Raw genomic sequence first — 25,175 nt, forward strand, 5'->3', positions numbered from 1 at the left:
TGAAGTCCTTTTTGAGAACCTGATAGTATGCTCAACTAGTCAAGAAATTCTCCATCTTTTACGGAACCTAAAGGTTCATTACTGTGTTCATAACAGACCACCACTGGTCCCTATCCTGAGTCAGATTAATCCAATCCACACCTTCACAACTTATTTTCCTAAGAGCTGTTTTAATATTATCCTCACATCTACACCTAGGTCTTCCAAGAGTTTTCTTCCCATTAGGCTTCCCAACTAATATTCTGTAAGCATTTCACAAAATAGAAAAACATTTACCTTCCAAAACTTGTATAATATTAAAATGAATCTTCAAGAAATAGGGTGGAACAGTATGGACTGAATTCATCTGGCTGAGGAAAGGCTACTGTGATTGTTATAATGAAACTCTGGGTTCCATAAAAGAGAATTTCTTGACTAGCTGAGCTTCTCATGAGGGGCTCTGCTCCGTGTAGTTGGACGCATCTAAACATTCTCTTCAAGCACCCTTACTCTATATTTATCTACAAGAGAAAAATCTCGCATGTGTCATATATGCATGACACATTCTAAGAGTGTATAGTGCAAAACTAATCAAACTTCTTCTTCTTCTTCCAGTTTAACAATGTTTGTACATTTTCCAGTACCCTTTACGGGTCCCCAACTTTTTTTTTAGTTGGCTTGATCTATAGACATTCGGTAGGACTCCTTGGACGAGGGATCGGCCCGTCACAAGGCCTCTCCCTGTACACAGGACAGCACAACACAGAAAAACATCCATGGCTTGAGTGGGATTCGAACTCATGTCCCTGTGACCAAGCGGCACAAGGCCCACGCCTCAGACCCCACTAATCAAACTTTAGATACTAGAAATCTGTTGTTTCTAGAATCACTTAAAACTTACATTCTGTTGAGAAGGGGCTGGAAGCGAGTTTGTCGCCTCACTGCTTTCAGCTTGCTGCTGCTGTTGATTTGCTACAACAACTGCTGCCAGAGCTTCTTCAGCCGCCTGCTTTCGTGCTTCCAGCAGCAATTTCTCCATCTTGGCTCGTTCCGTCGCGACAAGTTCGCACGCTTTACTTTCAGCAGCTGCAACGGCCCTCTGCAGTTCTGCGACTGCTTGTCGCTTCACTTCATTCACTGCTTCCTCTAAAAGAGAAAGTCGTAGAAACCACTGTCATGTCAAAGCACGATGTTTTCTCGTACGTGATTTCCAATGCTTGATGCGTTAAGATGCGGCAAATGAAACTTGTAATGTGCAGCAACTGAATATGAAAGGATATGATATGGAGGAGGAGATTGTTTAAAAATCAATAAATAAACACCGTATTTTATTACAAATAATGACCGAGTGGCTTAATACAGCTGTAATGCATCTAACTTACATTTTGGAGGTACTTTACAGTTCTTGCGTGGGACCAATTACTCTGTCAGGTCTTCAATGATTTCACCATAGTCAGTCCAGGCAAACGTCAGTATGACATCCAATATCATACGATAGGCTTACCGAAGTCCTCTGGAGTTGTCGTTCACACTTACCCCTATCGTGACCCAATGCTACACAGCCTCATCAGTTGCATATAATTATCAAATAATTAAATAACTTATGACATATGACTGACGATTTCTTCTCGCTCTGCTCCGATATCGTCCTTTCTAATTTTATCCATTCACCTCGAGTAATTTAAGGGTCTGTCGTATTTTCTATTGCCCAAGTTTCACTGTCACGTTTTGGTTTTATATTAGTACGCTTAATTTAGTGCAAAATCTAAGCTTATGTTTAATACTAAAACAACAACAATAAATGAAAATGTCACAAAAACGAGTATTAGCAGGGATCAGATAAAAAAGTGGTATTAACAATATTATTATTAATGAAGAGGGGAGGAATGGCTGACAAAAGCATGGAGAGAAAAAAAAAGTGAGAGAAAGACCAGGTTCAACAACAACGATGAGGGACGAGGAGAGCGGGGTATGGAGAAATAATATGTCATCTGTTCATTATTACCCGCTCTTCTCTTAACTTCTGCGACTCTGTCTTCTGTAACCCTGATAGTTTGTGCCATGATTTCCCCTGCTGTCCGCTTGATGTCTCTGGCTTCACTGGCATCTGTCGGCGCCGACCTTCGTAACCAATCATTCGCTGAATTGCCACTGCCAGCAGCGCCGTTTTCTACTGAACCAGCACCACGATGTTGCAAGATGGCTAGTGCGCGCTTTGTTTTCTCCACCATACTTAAGATACAATTCAGCATCTGCAAAATAAGCATTTTTGCCGATTGTCATAATCAGTGGAACGCAAATGAGTTTTATTTATTGATGTGGATCCTACTTTTGGGTGCTGGCACTGTGCAGGATTTCTCAGTGTCTTCCTGAAAACTGTAGAACAGTCAAGTGATGATTCGAGTCGAATTACCTCGTCTTCAATTTATCATATTAGCTAAACTATCCATTAAAATGTAAAAGTCTGCTAAAATAATCAATGTACCTATCGGATCATAGCCAAACATGTCAGTCTGAAATCCGGACTCCATGTAGGATTTGAGTACGGCGGTGACTACGAAGATGGCGGTCTTCTAGGTTGTTGCGCTTTGTAGTCTCGTAGATGTTTACCAATGTTTGAGAGGTCCTTGCTGCCTCCATCATCGTTGATGACAAGTTCATGATATCAAAATGGGAACGTCCCTGACGAAATGCTGTTCACACGAGTTTCACGGAAATGAGTGCCTGTGACACTGACGTCGGTAATCAACCGAGCGACACGCAGCTCCCTCAGAGGAGTCCTTGACAGAAAATCTCGAATAAACAACAATGGCTCAAGCCAGATTCAAACTGCTGATCCCAGTGTTTGAACGGCCAGAGATCTTGTGGACTTTGAACTGCTCAGTCACCGGAATCCGCACATGCTGCCTTAGATTTGTCTCACGCGCCATGCGGCAACTCACCACGTGTATATTCTTCCACTCTTCGTCGCCGTGCCTCCTGTCCGCGAGGAGGTCAGCGTTGGATTCTCGAGGGTTGCAGTGGGCAGCGCCTGGATACGGGACATACCCGTACTGTTGCGGATAATCGGTAGAAGGATGCAGATGTGGAGGTGGAGGTACGTGGGGGTGAGAGGACGCCGCCGATCCTCCAGCACCGGCTCCAGGGGAGAACAGGAGACCTCCACCATGCTGTAACAGGAGGTGGCTACTGCTGCTGTGTGGGTGGTGGCGCTTAGGGGTCGGAAGATATTCGCCAGAACACGTCTCGGCCGAGCCAGCAAGTCCGTTTTCGTAATAGCTGCAATCAGAACACTGAGTACTGTTCAAAGTCACTGGAGAGAAGTGAACGCAGGTCCATTAAAACAACTACATTTTTGTGTTTCTTGTTTGACTTGATTGAGATTTTGCAACACATGTTAGACAGCGTCAAGCGGAATGATGTCGATGCTGAGGCGTCGTATGAACCTGCAGGTAGATATAAACGTTTCGGAGGAACATACTGCTTCCGTCTACAGGGCTGAAGTATCTACTCACACGGTGTCAATTCCGAGAAGAAAAAATCGACATCTTCACCTCCGAAAGGACCTCAAATCTCTTAAAGCGAAATGATTTGGAAAGGATGCTGAAAGAATCAGTCATTACATACTTCAAACGTACTGTCCCACAGTCTATCAGGAAGGACTGAGTAAAACCATAAAGGAATCTCAGTCAAGATAGCTAAAAATTTGAACCCGGGACTTTACTAGCCGCTACACCGCGATATTAATTCTAGATTTCCCAGGGAGGTAAACTGAATTGTTTCATTGCGTATGGTAATTATATGTAATATACGATTTATTTTCGCATGTTTCACCATTATGTTCTATTTTGCGTGTAATTCCATCATGGGCCCACTTTAAGGAAGCTACTTTACAATATGGCAAGCATGATTCTTTTCTTGTTAATAGCGTTCGCACTGCACACGAAAACCAGTCTGATGATAAAATATTAATGTTCAAACACGCCGCCGTCCACCCAACAATTACTATTAAAATTATTGCGAAGGCGGAATATAGTTGCTATATTATCAACATTTTCTTCTCGAAATTGATAAGGCGTGGCTGAACAATCTGTCAATCTGTGTGCTGACAAATTACCGTTCCGTGGGGGTCCATGAGCACGGAATCAGAGCTTACCGGTGCGGACAGGCATCATCATTGAATACCGACCCTTCACAGATCCACATGCCTGCTTGCGCATTGATGGCTGGATGGATGGAATTCTGTTTGCAGTTCATATTAATACCTTCGTTTCTCCCGTGCACGACTGTTACCTTCCCTTGCCTCATTCCACCCCCAGTGTCACCATCATCAGAAGCTTTCGAATATTGCATGACACACGTAAGCGGAGCATTTTAGACCTTCTTCGCTGTAGCACAGGTAATGCATCAATCATCATGACCTTTGCTACTGGACTGGAATTTTAATATTCAACAGGCCTCACTTTTCCTGCTTTCGCATTCAATACTACGCCATGTTTCAGGACCAAATGTAGGCCTACAAATATTTTGTAAAGAAAGGAAGAAGCTACGTAAAAGAGTACGGCTGTCTTCTAGAACAGTGGTATTCAACCTGGGGTACGCGAAGACATCTTAGGGGGTACGTGAAATTTAAAAAAATATATATATTATTTTATGATAAACACTTAATAATAAGTAATGTAATTTTTTAAATTTATTTTAGATGTAGATTATATACTATGTATAACTTGAATTATACACCAACAACTTTGGGGGTACAAAGTTGAAGAGAAATTATATCTGGGGGTATTACGCAAACAAAAAAGGTTGAATACCACTGTTCTAGAATGTTGAGCCGTGTAGTCTGGAAAAGTTGATGGCGTTCCGGAGAAGTTTACTGCCTCTATCATCACGATGATAATGAAGATAACAAACACCTCTGAAACGTCGGTAAACTTCTCCCAGACTACACGGCTCAACATTCTAGAAGACAGTCATGTTTACCGCCGTTCTTTTCGCCCATTTTAAAAACAATGGAAGTACGATGGCCGCCAATCAGGAGGCGGTCATTCCTGATGACATTACTCATTACGCCCGAGGCTGCCTGCATGTTCCCCTAACGCTACATTACTTTATACTTAACGTGTGCTATTACTGGAATAATTCCTGAAAAGCAGCTGGAATGAAGTTTCTATGTATTTGTCGGGGTCAGACTGTATCGAGTTTCTGTCATTTTCACTAGTTGATTTGGTAACATTTAAAGAACTATTATAAAGGTTTTTGCATTTCTGTAGCAATCAATTTATCTTATAGAATCCGAGATAGCATTTAAATATCACGTATTTTTAAGTGAGTAACTGGTGATCACAATAATAAAGCATACATGGCATTTAACATCGCTCATTCCATATTACAGTTTCGGTAAGACAACTAGCACACTATAAAACAAAACCATAACGAATACGTAAAGCGTCTGGTACAGGATGAATGTAGAACCCATCGCTCGATTTGGAACGCAATTCCTTGGATGAAAACTGTTCGTAGGGTGAACATTCGTAAATCGACAATGAAATTTCCATAAATTTCAATATAAAAATTTCTACTGGTTCCCGACTCCAAGAGAAATCACACAGAATACTAAGCTGTCATAAACATAAGAATAGTAGTAAGTCTCTGATTATAGTTATTACCTATTTAACCCTGTAAAGTACTGGTGAAGTGTTAAATAAAATATTATCATTGTACAGCAGGAATTGTAGTTACAGTATAATAATAATAATAGTTTACGTAAACAAAGAATACAAAATTATATTTATTATAACCTTCATTACTTTACGTATAATAATAAAAAATCTGAAGTTTTGTAAATCGAGAGAAACGTGTAATGTGTGCAAATTGTTTTAAGATTTACGATTACATATGCTATAAATGGCTGAATATTTTAGGAAAACGTCAGCACAGCAGGTCTGCGAACCGAGAATCAAACCGCGTACTTCTAAACACGAAGCAAATTGCTATCACTTAAGCGAGAAGTTGGATCCTAGGATTTGAGCTAATATGCAGAGGTTTTTGGAATAATATTTAAGAATTAGGTTCCTACTTTCATGAAAACACATTGCAACTCTCACAGCAATTGCTTACGTAATGTTGATGACGTGATCATTATGAAAACTGGTTATTTGTCCTGGCGACTGAATAAAACCATAAGTGCGCTTTGTGGTCATGGTACCCGCAGTCTCCACTGCCCTGCAGACAGCTAAGGTTGGCAACACTTGTAAAAATCCTTCAATTTTGTACATGCAAGTTTTGGGTCACATCGTCATTGCATTACACGTCGGTGCAACATCCAGCGAGGAAAACGTCAGAGCAGAGGATATTGTTTCAATGCGGTTACGACTGTATTTATAAAACAGCTGGTCCATTTCCCAGTGTGTGCCGATGTGTTTATCTTCCTTTGCTATTTTCCCTCTCTTCGTCTCTGTCTCTTTCATTTCCTGTCCCTTTCTAACTCGTTCCATCGGTCGCTGGTTTCAGAACGAGACAGAAAATCGAAGAATGGGACGTAACGCGTCGAAAGATAAACACACTGGTCTTACGTTTTCCCGAAATCGCTAAGTATTCGTTTTGGGGCGTCGACTAACCGAGTATGCTTGAATATGCCAGTACAATAGTACGTACAGCGAAACTTCTATCGCACAATCAATTTCTGTAATGGATGCCGCGCGCATAGGTTTCTGTCCTTCGACAATCAGGTTGACATTTTCTAGCAACGATACGTATTTCAGGTTGAATTATAAACGGTCGTTGATAATTCGGTAAACAAAAGCAATCTAAGGAAAATTTTAAGAATTACCGGTATAAACAGCCATACAAGACAGACAATAAATCATGTTTTTTTAAAAAAATTTCCTACAAAAATGGCATATTTATCCTGTTGTGTTAATCTGTTACGTTTCAGAAGTTAGTTCCACTTTCGTCTTCAGGTGAAAGGAGGACAAAAGTCTAATCAGTTTAGCCTCCTGATCTAGTCAGTCTGAAACAAGATTTCTGAGTCATATGATAGGGCGACGGATGAACAATTAATTAAAAAGCGTTCAGGGTCTAATTTAAGGTATTATAATGGCTCTAACCTAGAGGATCTGAAGAACAGAGAGCCTCAATCGTGTATACAGGCTTAGAACAAATAAAAAAATAACAACTTTGTGGGGTATGAGTTAATTTGAATGTACTTTTCGGGAGGATAAAAATGAAAGAATATAGTGTAGTTTACTCTTTGATTAAAATTGTTCATATTTATAAATCACAACTGTAAAATTATAATTTTCGCATGCATAGTCAATCGTTAGGCTGTATACTATCTATGTATTAATTAAAAGTAACACGAATGTTAAAATTTAATATAAATATTAATTTATTCGTATAATTAAATAACTCACTAATTAATGCATTCAATAACAAAACTTTGTCGAACTGGAAGTGCCTGCCATGTTTTTTTTGACCACACTGGTACACATAGTTCAAAATCTGAATAACAATTTCAGTTATAAATTTAAGAAACAACTGCTACTGAATCTCCCCAATTCACAATATCTTAACTACAGACAAATGTCGACATAATAACTGTAATAACCACAAGGTTCCGAGATTAAGTCGCACGTTGTAAGCAAAATTAAACAATGGTTATGTATACCCACCAACAATAGCGCCAAGTTAATAAAAATAATAAGAACAGCACGTGAAACATGAAGGTGAATTATGGGAAGAGCACACATCTCGAAACAGATACAGTAAGGATATTTGGCGGCTGTGCCGTTAGGACTAGGAAACGCGGCAATCGATGACCTGTCTTTTACCCCTCCCAGATTAAATGTTGAAGAGAAGAAACTTTTGTCCCAATTCCATTTTGTGTCCCCGTCGTGGACCCTTCCAGATCCATTATCTTATACAAAGTTTACAATTAATCTTCGTGATCTACAGGAACATGCCAAAGGATCATACCAGAACGCGTCGTATGCTTTTAGATACCTCCAGTTGCATTCGCTGAACCACTACGAAATACAATCAAGCATCTAGTAGACACGTGTTTCTATATTATATTATTCGTCGTAACGTTTTTAACTTGACAGGTGCTTTTTAAGTGATTAGAAAATTGAATTAAATCGTAAACGGCTTAGTGAACACGTTTGAAAGATTACGAGACCAAAAATCGCCACCGAAATATAAAACAATCGAATAACCATAACGATAAAGCCAGGCTCCTACGAACCTTTCAGTGTTTTGCATTTTGTATGTGACTGTTCGGAATTGAGGAAGGGGGTTGGAGAGAACCAGCTGTTACATCCACTTGCAGGCTTTCGTCACCAGGTGGTGCTGATTTCCTACCCCCTTCCTCTAACTCTAAAGCTTCGTTTCCATTCTTTAGATATAGAAACAATATGGTTCCTTCCCGCCTAAAGTACATTACTAGTAAAATATAGCTAGAAATATATAGATCTTTGTGAATTAATATTTAGGCTCGGTTCATTAATGACGTCGACATCAACAAAGGATTAAGGAGGGCAGATTCTTAACCTCGAGTCTTTGGTTCTGTCCCTTCCTCTCTCATACTCTCAAATTTATCCTCCAATCTCCTTCGACAAGAAGTAAATTTGACAGTTGATACAGCTCCGTTAAATGATCTATGAATCAACCAACAGCTGACTCACCCACCATTAACAGAAACCACGAGAAGCGTCGGTGGCCAAGAATATGTTAAATACAATTATTTTTGTTGCGAGGTTTATATTAAAATACGATGGGCAGTTTCAATGTAGCCACTCCGATGTAGTGATTTTCGTCGATATTCTGCTTTCAAGGACCGAATGAAACGAGTAAATTAACATTTAAAATGTTAACACCGAACGACGACTGATCCAAAACGCGAATCGGATTCTCTGCAAGCTGAGTTAAGGGTCTTCTGATATTCCGTGAAGATCAGAGTCCATCTTATTCTAAAGCAAAATTCTGCGGCATTGAACTTAAGATTCTGATCGAAATTTTGAAGTTGTATGTCGAGGGAAAGATCTTAGATTTTAAAATTTAACCGAGACTCTTCATATGACATTTTCATACTACTTCAGCCAACCAGAGCTGTCAGTTTATTTGAAGGGACAAACAAACTTCTCTATCTCATTAAATATTTATCAAATCGAAAACTAGTAGACAAAAGTTTTACAACTTGATATACGAGTATTAAACTTCATGTTATATGCATGTTAATAACGAACGATAGACTGCGGTTGAAAAGTATGATAAAATTCTATTAGAATATAAATGGACAATTCTAGCATGCATTTCTTCAAGACTTATTTTACATTTAAAATGATTCAAAGATCCCATTATAATTTCTACAAAATAATTTTCTCAATATTGTCTAAAAATGTCAAATGCTCGTAAGACACGAAATTGTTCGCTAATTTTGATCCCTACGACTCTTATTTGATTGCCTTTTTCGATATCTCAAATGTTTATGAGATAAATACAAATACTAATTTAGATATTGAAGTTGCAGGTACAGTCACCTGCCATTTCAGTTTTATCAGCAGCCTTCCTCATAAAATTTAGCGTAAGTATGTTCACATTAGCGCGATTCATACCTAAGTACAGTATAGCTAATAAAAGCTTAATAAAGCTACCTTCACTTGTATAAGACATACATACTCAAATATTCTAGCGTTTCCAAACAACTGTTTTCAACAGAAAATTCATTCAATCTATAAAATAACGATGGATATCTGAGAATAGTTACAGTCCTGCAATGTCGGAAAATCATCACTAATATTCACTGATCGATTGTCAGTGATATATCGTCAACAAATGATGAATAATGAAGCCACGCCTCCCTTCAGTACAAAATCAATGTTAGATTTATAAAGGAATTTTCAACATTCTTTTTACTCTTTCATATATTGCGACTTCGTTCGACATCCATGGATTCTTGCAATTTGTTCCCATGGTTCATTCCTTGGTCTTTGATACTTTATTCATACGAGCTCAGCAAACATTTCCCCGACCCTGATTCAGCGTCACTGCAAAAAGAACAGATTTTATTCGAGTCTACGTGGAACACAAGAACTTTTAAGTATAAAAAACGGATCGGTACTCAGATATATAAAAATTAATTTAATTAACTTTTTGATGCATTTTAAAATGCACAATTGCGTATTAAGAAAGTTTTTTGTTCAGTGCCCAAATCAGAAGCAACACGTTTCGGTGCTTGGAGTGTAAATAGTTTACATGTAATAATACAAAATAAAAGTTTTGTGGCCTACGTGAGGGAGGGGGGGGGGGAGAGTACGGGTTTTCTCTTCCCGAACACTGGAATCGTGAGTCTGAATCTCACTCAAAGCAAAATTGTTTATCCGCGTGTTTCTGTGTTGTGCTCATTCTGCGTAGATAGAGGTCTCGCCTGTCAAAGGAATAATACGAAATAGAAAAGGATTCACAGATTAAAAAGATAATTCTCATTTGGAAGAGATCAGAGATCCTAATCCGTAAAACATGACGAAGAAAGTGAATGGCGATAAGATATTTAACAGGCTAAATCTGTTATTGTGTAACTTCAAACACCCGTGCTCTTTAGACTACTTCTCCGACACATCTGTTGGGCGAGAAGTCTAAACACATTCGATTAGGCGTAGGTCAACTTCTTATTTTACAGGCTGGATGAGATTACGGAAAAACAATTTTTGATCCGGATAATCAGATATTTCATTAGTATTAAGCTTTATATGCACATTTACGTGCGGGGCCTTCAATTACGTTTTCAAATTTACACTGTATTAAACCTATATAAATCTCGGTGTAACTCTCTTACAGGGTACAAAATCATTCGATGCTGTTTTTTTGCTGTTCTACTGACATCATTGTGAATACAGTGCAAACAAAATAAGAAACCTTAAGAATGTCAGTGAGGTGATGAACATCCAAGGACTCAAGTACTTATATAAAGACAAGCTTTCGTTACAGTCTGTGAACAGTTATAACATATATAATTTATTCCGTTTTCATGTTCCATGTTCTTTCGATAAAGATTAACATATTTTATTCGTGTTTGTTCGTTCGATGATCCGTCATTTTTTTACAATTACGTCCCAGTTTAAATGTTGTCAGTTAAGTATTACGTGAATTTATCAGACAATACGTAGGTCTAGGCTATATGAACACTTGGTCGAAAAGTATCAGGCGATGTTTATGAAGTGATGTATTTATTATCAGTATGTCCGTATGTTTTTGTGGCTATGAGAGTGAGCTCCATCAAAATCTTTTTTTGTGTCTCCGTGCTACAATATTAATGCAGAGTCCATTTGGAGCAGTGCATGTCTCTCAAAGCGCCCTCAACTAGGTCGTTAACAAATTATTCAGTCACACTATCATGGACTTCGTAGAAATGGCATCTTTATGACATCTCGTTACAAGTGGAGTGTTCGGAAAATCATTTCACTCGATCTGTATCCATTTATTTAAAAATCAAAATTACTTCATTCTTGAATTTTCGACAGCGTATTGAAATGGAATGTACAGCTCTGTGATCAATCTTCATTGGCTAATGTGAGTTGCGTCTAATTCTGAGTGCAACTGTACCGGGGCCTTCTGTTACACTGTTCCAACTGCTACGCGTTTTATTAAAATGAATAATGGTTTTCTTAGAGAATAGGCACATGGCCCATGGCGCCTTCTGCTACTGCCATAAGTATAGGACTAGAGAACCAACGATGACATTCTGAGACAGAGCTGAATAAAATGCAGGGCACGCAGGAGGTGAATACGAAACGAGTCACCCGACATAAATTATTTTCACGCTGCATGCGCCATGACAATACGTCATTTAACTTAGAACAATTCCAAGGTTAGTGCTTTTCGACTGGGGGAGAATTTTCTTTTACTAAGGTAAACAGGAATGTAGGGGACGGACAAGTAAAAATTACGTTATTTCTGTACTTAGACACTTAATTCAGGCATTTAAATTGTTGCCAATCAAATTTGTAATATCTTAGAGTCACGAATACATTTTATATTGAATTGATATGTTATTTAAAATAAATCCTCCAACAAATTAAACGATTTTAAAATACTTTACAAAATAAACTTATTTATCGGCTTTCCTAACAGGGCGATTAAATCAAACAGGCGTGCAGCACTAATGCGGGAAATGAGAAACGTATACAATATTTTGATGAAAAAAGTAGTGTAGTCCGAATTTTGCATGTATTGGTTGCGCCTGATTCCTTAAACCGAACTTGTAAATTAATTTCTGTAATGGTGAATGTTTTCTTCGCGGTACGGACTAAATTGTTAATTATTAGTCTAATTTGGCGAGTTTCGGCTTCAATAGGTTAAACAGGATTAACCACTTGCACTTGTTCTGCAGAAGAAGTACTATATTCGAAAATGAACACCTTGAATGTACCATGTTAGTAAGTCCACAACTTTTACGCAATTGGCATGAGCTGCGGCCCAGAAACCAGGGCGACCTTGGATCGAGTGTGAAGGTGCACGTGTTCCATACTCGGTTCACAACATTAATTTTGTGTGTGTCAACTACAACACATATAATAGCAGGAAATTAAAAATAACACAACCGAATAATCGCAGTAGTTATAATAAGAGATCTTGAAAGGATTGAAAAAATGCATGTGAAAAGTGATTAGGAAGTTAAAACCAGCGTTCTAAAGGTGAATTCTTATCAACAATTTTTAAGTGTCTTTTATCCAAGATACATGGTGCAGGAAGATAGCCAATCCTTCCAACTTCGCAAAGGGAATAAAAAGTGTATCAACTCTTCTTATTACGATGCGTCTACTAATTGAGCTAAATATTATACGAAAGGAACAAATAAACTACGATGCTCTTCCGTCTTGCGTATTTTTTTTCTAGACATCTTTTTGTGACTGCGTCTGTATTCTGCTGCATAAGCGCCATGTGCAGTTTCATCCAGGGTGTAGGAGAACCTCTGGGCGCCATGTTGGCGTAGTGTTTGGACACAAAACATGCAGGATGAGAATTTGAGCCAGTGTTTGCTACACTCGCTGTTATTTTTTCCGGTTAAGTGCAATATTAATGCGTACAAACATTACGCAAATTGTGACGATATTTGTAGAAATATATCCTGTTTTCTTTTTTTTAGAATTCGACATATTTGCGTACAAAGGCTGTAACAGAAGATATGATGATTTACTTTAAACCCATACACGTCACTGTGTTTACATTTGTATAGTTTCTTTCAGTCCCACTTTATACATGAATTAGTATATACCTTCACAGTGATGTTATGATAAATTCGCTTCACAACAGCTATTAAACGTCCCTTCTAAACAAACAATTATATTATAATACAACGAAATGATAACATAGGTATGAATTTAATCTGGTGTGATTACTTGTAGCGATGTGAATCTAGCATATGTAATTTAGTACGTGGTAAGCGTGGACGATTCTAAGCATTGGCGTATCCTGTGAATTATGGTAAAAATTTCAGGGGCATTGTTTGGCCTATGTCTATATTTTTACGCGTAGGTGCGTACGTGCATAAATTAGAGGTGTAAATGGTAGGCAGAGTGCAAGGCATGTCTGTCAGATCAAATGTTTCAACTTCAAAAGCAAATACGGAATTCGAAGAATTACTTTCAAAGCTGGGTGTTTTCATTCATTTTCTATCGATACGTAACTATTCGCAAGGTAAGAGTACGTCTTCAGAAGGTAATCATCGTCGAATCAAGTTTCCCAACTTTCACGAAAAAAAAGTTACATTAGCGGTTAGAACGCTGGCCTTGTAATCCTGGGGTCTCGGGTTCGATTCCCGGCGGTGACCGAATTTATAACTTGTGTTGGGCAAGGCCGTGGTCTAGGCAACACGGAGTTTTCCTCCGTGGCATCCCAACAATTACTCCATTCACACACAGAAGAAGGCAATGGCAAACCACTTCTGGATCATCTGCCAAGAACGTATATGAACAGGTCCCAGTCCGAGAAAAGGATGGAAGGATCCTGTTCATGTGGACCTGTCGTCATACAGAACACTAAATAATAATAATAATAATAATAATAATAACCGCGTTAAGAACAGTTGGCCACTCCTCCCCATCTTGAAGTACATGAGTTCAACTACTATCTTACGTGCAACTTATATGGAACTTTGAAAAATTGAAGGAACAGTTTTGTGAAACCTATGCAGTGTAGAATCTGTACTGTTTATTAGTTCTGTCAACAATAAATTTTTGCCTGCAACAAATGAACGTCGACACAAAAGATAAATTTCGTGGAACCGTTTGAGGAAAGCTTATTTATATCTAAGCTCTGTGCTACAGCATCTAAAAAGCTATAATAATAGACATGGCCCATATTCGCATGTCTTTTGACTTTTTTCGTCTTCTGTAGAAATAAGTATCACTGACGTAGACATTTATTAGTCACGTGGTTTAAATTTACAATATTGTACACGACTCCCTGGTCTTATGTCAACTTATAAATATATTTACACTTGTTTTAACACTTTTTTACGTTCTCTAATATTCTTTGAATTACACCTCCTTCCCTGTAGTTTATAATTTACTTGTAATACAAACACGTTTCAGGAAAATAAAACATATTCAGTTCTCCGCGCATAACGAATCTTTGGGTATCCATTCATTTGACACGTACTTTGGATTGATACCTACATGGCCAGACAAACACGTACTTTCTATTTATTGATGGCTTCTAGTTGTTCTTTAAATAATATTTATTTACGTACAAATCACCCCAACTAAACTTCAGCTAAAGGTCAAAGAAATGATTATCTTAATAGGAAAATGTCTATCACACATAAATTATTATAATTCTGCCATGGGATGTTTATAATACTGTGTCAGTGTGTTATGATTAAATTATTATAACCGTTGCTATGGTAACGCTGCTACGGACTCCGAGCCCAAACAGAAATTTGCATTACTAACAGTAGAACCACTGCATTATATGTCTGGCTAACAACTGTTACGATCCAAATTTGATTTTTTTTTTCAACGCGTGTAGTTCTTAATGACTGAAATTGTCATTCATCAAGGTCTTTTTAGAGGTGTTTTAGGATTTGATTTGGATCGTGTTAAAATTCGCGGATAACATGACTGAACTTGATGTTTAAAGCGTTACAAGTACAGTCACTAGTCATGGCGACGTAAGCTGTAAACCTGACAACGAATGAGGATACCATTAATTCTAAAAGACCAAATCATGGCAGTGTAACCATGGCATGTAAGCCTAATGTGGAGGATTTACAGTACACGAGACTAAACAGTGCGTTTCGCGTACGTCAATAGCTTGTGGGTAGAGGGAAAAACAAACACATGCTATGTAATGCAAAGACATTACTTAAAAAGCTAAGCACAGAGTAATGGCGCTGGGAAATACATTCGATAATATTAAGCTGCTTTTGTTGTAGTAGTCGAGTCAGTTACAAAGCCAGAAACCAATCAGATGCTACTGTACCTGTCGGAAGCGCGGCGTTTGCCGTTCTCTGTGACGTCGGAGTGGAAGATCTCGGATGGTTCGCTTGGAGAGAAAGCCGGGTCCAGCACCACGTGTTCGTGGTGTCGCAAATACTGCTGAGGCGACTGCAAAACAAAAACACAGATCGCGTCAGCAGGCTCTTCTGAGATCGCTGGGCTTCGCTGCCTCGTCGGAAGGGTCGCTGCACGGTTTTTAAAATCGACGGCACATCTCTCTTTGGTTTTTATGATATATTTGCATGAAATTCATAAACGAGGGGCAATTTTTATGAGATTTAACGTTCTCACGGGGATGAGTATGAAGAATTCTGTCTTCTGGGTTGTTGCGCCGTGTAGTCTGGCAAGTTCACAGACGTTTCAGTTGTTAATGCCCTCAGGCAGCAAGTACCTCTGAAACGTCAGTAAACATTTCCAGACTGCACGGCGCAACAACCCAGAAGACAGTCATCATCACGGGGGCGTGTTTGTCCATCTGCGTATTTAATTTTCGGAACTACTGAATATAATTCGATTCAATTTGTTATTGTGAGTGTCAGTTGAAGATCAACACAGTACGACTTTATTATCGTGCCTGAATGTGGAAGTAGAACCAGCTTCCGACACGCTGTTGTTTTAATTATAAACACTTATAAGACTATAAGATGGTATAGTTGCGTCATATTGTGAAAATATATATTTAATAATTAATTATTCTTGTCCGTCTAATCACAATTTAAAATTTAAAATTAAAATTAAGATAATTAAAATATCATGTGATGTTCCTATCGAAACATTCGAATGTTTCGATAGGAACATCACATGATATTTTAATTATCTTAATTTTAATTTTAAATTGTGATTAGACGGACAAGAATAATTAATTAAACTTATAAGACTGATGTCGAAAATAAAATTTCTCCGTCGTACGCACTGTGCACGTGTTAACGATGGAGCGAATGCCACTGTGTGTAATGCTACATGATCAGTGACTACGTTCTTTGCCGTCCCGTTGCATAAACCAATCCGTAACGAGCCTGCCCAAAATCGTCATGTAGTGCAGACATCAAGTAAACTGAAGCGGACAATATTGTATTTGGAAAATAACTGTACTTAAAATAAATTAATCTTGGACAAAAGTCATTTCTCTGCCCATCACTTATTTAATAAAATCACTCCATTACCTTTACCAATTTAACCGATCAGAGTTGCATGATAAAGTATGATAACCGATGTCTCAAGTAATATTTCAACAGTGTTCCTGTTCTATTTTAATTTAGGTTTCAGCCGAGTTCGAAATTCAAACTACGGCTTCCGAAGTAAACAGACATGCACGCTACGTTTATTCACTAATGTGATAAGCTTTATGCTAAAATTAATCGTAAGGCATACTTAGACAGACAGTAACATTTTGTTAAAAATGTGGGCGAGAAACTGGCATAGCTACAGCAGGTAAACAGGTTTTCAAACGTGGTGACCTGTTTTCTGGCCAGTATAAAATACGGTCCAGGTTTTTAACAGTTACAAAACGTATTTTTCTTACTTGTCATTCTTTAATAATAAAAATAATAAAACTTAAAGTGTTCTTTGATAAAAATAACATTTGGCTTTGAAAGCAAGTCGGTGATGGTATTGCCAGATGGTAGATTCGTATGGGATGGAATATCGGGAAAATATACAAAAAAAAAAACCGATTCACTAGCAACAAACCAAAACGTTCAAATGTTTTCCTCACTCCCTCTGTTTTACCTTCGTACCACCGCGTCTTTTCTCAAAGCGTCTTGCAATTTCTCTTTTACTTTCTTCTTTCAACAGCCATCCCTCGCCTTAAAACAGTATTTGTGCCCATGCTTAATCAATACTTCAGACCTTACACTGGGATTACAAATTAATATGCACTGAGGTGAAGGCAGAAGAGACAGTCTGTTTCGAAAGTCACTTCTTAGCAACAAACACAAGACTTAAGAAACTTTTTGCAGAATTTCCCGCGTTTCTAAACACTATTACACTCAAATCCAAGCGAGCTGTTACGCAAGCCCAAAGCATTCGCGATCTCCATATCTGACGCAGTTTCACGACTGGGATTTATGAACGCAGTAGCGTCACGTTCTTTGCGTTTTCTAGAATACGAAAATCTCAAACTAAAGTTTTAAATTAATAAAAATGTAATTATATAAGTAGGGCGTGAAATTTCTCAAACATGGATCGGTAAATGTTTCACAAGGTTTTGCTGACAGTATTATTGATCAGAATAATATTTGGTTGACACGGGATTTGTGTTTATCTTAATGTTTATTTTGCAAATTATACTTAAGAGTGTACAGATCCGAATCAATCCCCAATAAAATAAAGAAAGCCCAAAACACTCTAACACGAGTTGCCATCAGTTTAGGTGGCGGCGTGTTTGAGAATTAAGTATAATTCTCAAAGAAGACCTTAAGGAGGCAGCTTCCAGCTCCTATACACAGACAACCACACTACCCTACCAACGAAATCAACTTTAGAGGTTATGGACCGTGAATAAACTAACAAAGGGCGAATATTAATGATGAATGTACAAGAAAGTGAAAGCTTAAGGACAAGGGCCTATTTCAGGACACCAATTCGGAATTTACACTGGGAAAAGATCAAAGAAAATTGTCATGTAAGTATCAGAGATTCGAACCGCGTGTCCTCCTGTTGCTAGTCAAAGGGATGGCAGCTGTGCTGCCACCCCTGAAGTTAGAACGTGGAGCTGTTTCGGTTACTCCACCGTTGATGCTACAGTTAGGAAAGTCTCCTGTATCTACAATCGCTTCTTTCGCTCAAACATCGTTTACGAAAATGAATTCCAATGTTAAGTTCCCTGTGGACGCGAAAGATGACAGGAACTGCCTTAGAGACTGCAAAATTGTGTGAACGTTAAAACTGTGACTTACGCCGTTATTGCGCTGCTATCGCGATGTCTGCATGCACACCTGTCACTGTCACTTGCCTAATTTTTGTATGACGGATCACGTAAACATGGTAATTCGGATTTCGTTACGATAAATCATCAGTCCACCTCGTTAATAACTAACTCCGTGGTACTGTGTATTCCGTGAGCAATTGATAGTTAATAAACGTGTCGGAAAATTTGTCCTTCACGGAATGCAGTTTCAGGGCAATGTTAATACGAGCCATCCACGTGGTTCAGTGGTACTCCATAAAACACATCGTTAGCCGCCTCCAGCCAGGCGCTGTTAACCATTTAGTTGAGGCTTACGATCGCCGCGAGGGTTACAACACTGTAGTTCGAATAAAGCGCAATGTGACTCAGATAACATTACTTATATTCGGCAGTCAAGCGAACGCTGATATTAAGAATTCTTGCAAAAAGAATTATTTATAATTTGATCTACATGATACGAGAATATACATATAACATTGTATAAAAAACACGTTTTAGCAAACGAAGAATAATCCGCCAACAGAAAGAATGCAATAAAAATGTACGTAATTTAAAGTAAGAAACGCAGGAAAAAGGAAAAGATTCTGACATTAAAGAAAATGAGCGGAGTGGATTATGAAAATTTATAGTGAAAACTGTACAAAGAAAGCGATGTATCTGAAGTCAAAGAAAATGGAAAACACTGATCTAAAAAAAACCCTTACACTCCTTTCAAAACATCAGATTTAGCAGTTTTAAGAAATGATTTTACTTGTAAAAGGAAATAAAAACACATCAATCAGATCTGTGCTCTCGTCCGTCCATTAAAAGCAGAGGAAAACGTACTGAAACTACTCCGACTTTAAGCCAGGTCAGTGGGAGAGAAAAGGCTAGAAATATGATAAATTCAAAGTTTCCACTTTGTCGTCTGTACTTTAGGAGCATTTTCTAAATTCAGCAAAGTGAATGGGAGATGGAATTCAATCAAGGAATAACAAACGAAGATACGCAAAAGAAAATAAAGGATTAAAACAAGAATTATAATGAGAAGAGAAGAGAGGAACCGAAAGCTAAAGTAAAATAAATAAACACTCAGATCACGAAATTCGGCGAAGCTACCGCGGAACCACAACCACCACAGAAGGAAACGTATTTTCCTTTACGGGCTGCAGGAAGCGCTTTATCTCCGCAAATAGCACCAGCGGCATTCAAGATGTGTACTCCAATTAGGAGTACATCGTCTCCAACTGCGTTCATTTTTATTTCCTATCTGTGTTCGTTTATTCCAGACAAAACAGATCAAATCTAATCAGTTCAACCCGTCTTTTCTTATGAGGCTCGAAATTGCTGACAATAAATTCTTCATGGCAAGAATTCGGTTTGATCTTAAAACGTCGCGGTGGTACCGCTGCTGCTTCGTATTAGGGCAGTCCTGGGTTCAGTCATAGGCTCAAAAGACGACCGTCCTAACAGGATCCTAGTGGGTTTACTTAGTTTCTCATTGAAAATATTAGAACAGTAGCTTAAAATAGGTCACGATCTCTTCCTTGCACATCTGATTTGCAGCTATAATGACTTAACATCATATATATACACAGCATACATCTAGATCAAGAGAGAGGCAAGAAGCAGGGTTTTGTGAACATGGTAATGAAATATCGGGTTATAAAAGACGTGGAGATTTATCTTCTCAATAATGTTTCTGCTTTATATAGTTAGTTAAACATGTGACTGTCAAATTAAAAAGTTCGCCAGCGTTCCAAACTTCATTGTCGCCTGAGGCGAGAGATGACGTTAAGTCTTTGTCAAGATACATTAATCCGAGTCACATGACGACCTCTCGAGCTACCGGCGAATTTTCCCAATATCCCAAAAGCACTGTTCTTTTTTTTCCACAGTACTTTTCAGAAATTCTTCGAGCCGAGCTGACTTCCCCTTTAGCATTTTCGGAACACACCAGTATGTTTAATTAGCGACAATTTGCATCCTGTTCACGAACAGAAGGATCGGCGGTAAGAGGGTGAGGGTACCATATTTGCTAAATGGATCAGACTTAAGATTTTACCGCTTCCCTCATAACCCCCCCGCCGGGACCTCAGCTACCCTCTGCACAATCCAACTCCCTTGTAAAAGGTCTTACACAAATTGTGTTAAATCGTATTACTGTACATACAACTTGGCCGGATACAAACTCGGAGCTCTTGTTAAGGTCGGAATAACGGAATCCGAACGTGTTATTTCCAGAGTCGAAAGTAAATGGTTCCTTCTTAGAGGTTTCCCTCTGAATTTCATTCGCTGGATTACAGAATGCAATAGTATGAGTAACATCACACAGATGCACTATGTCCCGGGTTCGAGTCCCGGTCCCGAAACCAGCTATTCTGAAATTTCTCGTGGTTTTAATTAGTATATCCAGAATATATGGGGATAGTCCCATGAACACTTCGCTACCTTTTGCATTATTCTCTATTTTACGCCTTCCTTAATCAGTTAATCAACCTTTTGTATTATAATTAAAATTATACTTCGTTACGTACGTAGTAATTACGTCCCACAATCTATATTTGTCTTTCACAATGATTACTCATGCAAATATTGTCCGTTGTATGAAGAAACGGGCTCTTTATCTTGTAGTCTCAGTGATCTAATTGTTAGACTACTAAACTAATATTAAAAATAAGCCGGGTTCGATCACAATTGTGTCCACTAATCGTAAAAATGACACAAACATCTGTCAGCACGTTAAAAACCATTCACGTGGACAAAGGAATACACCCAACTCCCAAGACGTCCATATAAGCTGAGCGCGGAATTATACAGAGTGAAAGTTAAAGGGTCGGATAGGAAGCGGTCGTATTTCTTTCAAGGCGTCATCCAGCGGGAGAGAATGAAGTCAAAAAGCACCATGACCAGGTAAAGAACCAATCCCAGTACGATAATCCAATCTGCTTGTTTAAATCAAAATACAGTCTTTTAAGATATCTTTGCCTTATTGGTAACCTAAGTTAATCTGCTACTACAGCGCGTAAGAACAGCTCCACAAAAGATGGGACAAAATTGCCTGAGGATGCTCGTTATACTAACCCGTGTAACGTTCGTGCCAGAGAAGTTGCCGAATGGGCAAGGCGATACACAACTATTCTCGGTCCAGCGTCGAAAAACAGTTCGTTAATTCTTGTATCTCACAAATTTGTCTCTTTTTTTAATTTACCTTTTGAAACACAAAGCTCATCCGAAGTGTTCGCTTCTTTAAAAAAATACAATGTCTCTAAATTACAAACATCTGATGGTTCACGCTCTTCAACGAATTAATTCCTATATCGCCATCTTTGCTTCAAATAGTTCAACATCAATGTCCATGATAGCAAAATTAAAATTAATAATTACACAATTTAGTTATAAATTTCTATCCATTATTTTCACTTATAAAGATGAAGACTTCATAAACATGACATATGTAACATCAAATTTCATGTCATCAGAGAATGATGGCGGAGTAACTCATATGAAACCCTAAAGATAATTCTCATGTATTCACGTAGCGCATGCTACTCAAAGCAGGCGCTGAATACCACCAGCAAGACTCATATAAATTTAAAAAAAAAACACGGCACGACCTCTTGATTTAAGGATCTCAATTTCTGTCTCAGTTTTCTTTATCATCAGGCTAGTTCCCTTAATTTTTATCACCTCACAAGGTGTGCGCAGAATATTTGTAACATTTTAGACACCAACACAAGAAATTCTCTTTCCCTGCTCATTCTCATTCACCCCCTCCTTCCCCCTCTTCATTCGAAAAGGAAAAGGGTGAGAAGAAGTAATACTAAAAATTATGACGAAAAACCTAGCTGCAAATCGAGTTATTGCAAAAGTTTCTTTCCACCATTTCCTTTCCTTTTAACAGTTTTTGTTTCTGGCATAAGGAAATATCAGCAGACGCAGTAACCGATGTTTTGGACGTGGAATTAAAGAAATTAGTAACATTCGCAGGCGACGTAAGTTCCAGATCGGTACAGATGTGGACATAACAACCGCCACTTTTGCAACACCAAACTGTTAAAGAGTCACTTAGAAGATGGATGTCTTCTGAGTTGTTGGGCTGTGAAGTCTTGTAGACGTTTACCGACGTTTCCGAGGTCCTTACTGCCTCCATCAGAGGGATGATGGAGACAACAAAGACCTCTGAAACGTCGGTAAACTTATACCAGACTACACGGCGCTACAACCCAGAAGACAGTCAACTTCAACAGAATTCTTGTTTGTATGTCTGGTTTAAGCCGCTAAAACCACCAAAACTTGATTTTCAGTCCGGTGTCTGACGTTGGGCGGGATTCTTGAGGAACTCTTGATTCTGTACTGAGCACGTGCGTTCAAGTCTCGACTGCTCCGATTTACTTTGTCAGAATGGGACTAACCTGCTTGGCTAGCCGTGCGAGGTTGTTGAGTTCGCGCTGGAGGAGAGGCAGATGAGCCCTGAGAAACGGGACCACGAATGGGCGAAGCGGAAAGTTCGTAACGTCTTGCAGCGAGTGATGGAACTCTTCAATCGTTATGCTGTTACTCTGCAACACAGGGAAGACGGAATTCAAAACACAGGCATTCAGAAGACCGTGCTGTCCGCGAGGCACGAGAGTAGACGTGGCCTTGTCAGCCGTTGCTTATGAGGCAGAGGGAAAATGGGTTCTGCGCATACGCTGGTGATGTATTACTTACCTAAGAATATTGTGCTATCAGTCAGTACATTAGCTCACAACGTACGGCCTGTATAAGCTGCGGGTGTTTTTCGGTCCGCTAGTAGCACAGAATTCAACCCCCAACTCCCTCAAAGATGTCAGGTCTACTCTCATGGCTCGCGGACTATAGTCACTCAGCTAAGAATTCACCGCCCTAATCAACTCGACGCTTAATAAATGTTTACTGCAGCGTTCACAAGAGTCTGCCACTGGATAATACCCTGAGCCAAATGAGTCCAGTCGACATTCACATCCACGACTTTGCACAATAAGAAATGTAGATTGTGAAAGTTGAGGTTTCTGCACCTCGTAACGGAGATGTCGACTGTGATCGTCTGAGTTTGAAATTCATACTTGAGAAGGTGATGTGTTCCTTCTGACGTTTTTAGCCACTTATAAGATCACACGGCGTCACAAACCAGAAGACAAAAGCCAACTTTGTGAAAACGTTTTCTCCCTCCATCATCAGGGCGAAGTTCCATCGACCTGATGGTGGCGGCTGTTAGATCCTCTGGCACTTCGGTCACTGTTTAGAACAAAAGCCAAACAAACTTGCCGGTGATCTGGAATGCGCAGAAATATAATTTGGTTACCACATCCGGTGATAGTAGTGGAGAGGAGGCAGCGGATGTCGGTCTTTCACGAGTTTTGACGAAGTTCTGCGTACCTTTCACTGGCAAGCTTGTTTGGCGACTGCTCTACCAGACTAAACGTCACTACATCCCACAAGACAGCCGTGAGAATCTTAAAATTCGCCGATTTGATGAAACTTGATTGCGTTCTCTCACTACTGTTACTTTCCGCTCATTCGTCAGACACGCCACAGAAAGGACAGGGAACGTACGACTAGGCTGAAGACGAGAGCGCGGACCCTGTCGCCGGTATCAGGAGCGATGTCATTGCCGAACTGGACCAAGGTGCTCAGGAAGCGTTTCATCTTGCCCAGAGTGCGTCCGCTGTTGCTCGTGCCATGGACATGGGAGTCCAGCAGCGACAGTGACAGGGCTGCAGATGGAGGCAGCGGTGGGCTCAGGCTGCCTGAAATAAGACGTCGCAGGTCAACACTGCCACTTACTGTACATGGCATTGGGATGAATCCTTCACGCAAACAGATAACAACTCCTTGGAGCAGAGTCCTGCTACAGAAGCTAACAGTACACTCAGTTAGTCAAAGAATTTTCCGTATTTCAAGGTACATTAACGTATTCACAAGAGTTTAAGAGATTAACAAGTCTATCTTGAAATCAGAAGAAACCAAGTAAATTATATTTATATTGTTGTTGGTCAGATGTAAGATTCTCATGGGGGCGAGTTTGCAGATGGCTATCTTCTAGGATGTTACTCCATGGGATCTGATATATATTGAACGGCGTTTAAGAAGGTTTTCCTGCCTCAATAATCAGGGTGATCGCCCTGGATTTGAAGACAGTAAGGACCTCTGAAACGTTTGTCAATGTCTAACAGACTACACAGCGCAGCATCACAGAAGACAGCCATCTGCCCGAGTTTTCCGAGAGTTAGCTGATGATGTTGCACCGCGTATTAGAACGACCGTGCGCCTGCACAGAGACAGGTATTTCCGTTTGAACGTCGAGTTAATTTTCTGCTCAGACACACAGTAGTTCACATACAAGTTTTAAATAATGCTACGTACTAGAAACGCTAACAAGGCTTTGGCAAACATAGCACCGTACTTTGTGCTTATTTTTTTAACTCTTTATTTAAAAACACAGTCACAAACACTGAACACAAGATGGCTAAAATCACAGGAAAACGCCCTCATAAACGGAAGTAGAAGTCTGTGTTAATTAACAACACTTCTTTCAACAGCAGAAGATGTTTAGCATTAAAAGAGGAGACATGTATGAGATGAACATTACGTATAATGTACTGAAAATAAATGTAGATGAAGCAAATGTGGAATGCGTGGTCATTCGCTTAAAAGGACTGAGGTAAACTGCGATAATCTCAATCAACACTGCCATTGTCAAGGACGACACTCAGTCGGAACCCCCCCCCCCCCCGGGACAGTGGTCATACAGTTTGAGCTAAACTACCTGATTCACAGAAATGCTTAAA

General features: G+C 39.2%; 1 protein-coding gene across 3 annotated transcripts in view; it reads right to left on the bottom strand.

The window, feature by feature from the left end:
- nvy (CBFA2/RUNX1 partner transcriptional co-repressor nervy) overlaps positions 1–25,175 on the bottom strand; it is a 159,884-nt gene that overhangs the window by 4,924 nt on the left and 129,785 nt on the right. For all 3 annotated transcript variants that reach the window (XM_022066146.2, XM_022066145.2, XM_087342878.1), the window contains 6 exons: positions 23,941–24,134; positions 22,779–22,925; positions 15,460–15,584; positions 2,922–3,258; positions 1,985–2,231; positions 881–1,125 (listed from right to left, as the gene is read on the bottom strand). In XM_022066146.2, coding sequence (XP_021921838.1) covers positions 881–1,125; positions 1,985–2,231; positions 2,922–3,258; positions 15,460–15,584; positions 22,779–22,925; positions 23,941–24,134 — 1,295 coding nt within the window. The remainder of the gene's footprint in view (positions 1–880; positions 1,126–1,984; positions 2,232–2,921; positions 3,259–15,459; positions 15,585–22,778; positions 22,926–23,940; positions 24,135–25,175) is intronic.

Source organism: Zootermopsis nevadensis, unplaced genomic scaffold (genome assembly GCF_977971745.1).
Source record: "Zootermopsis nevadensis isolate Lab colony 2312 unplaced genomic scaffold, Znev_1.0 Znev_ptg000004l, whole genome shotgun sequence".
NCBI lineage: Eukaryota > Metazoa > Arthropoda > Insecta > Blattodea > Termopsidae > Zootermopsis > Zootermopsis nevadensis.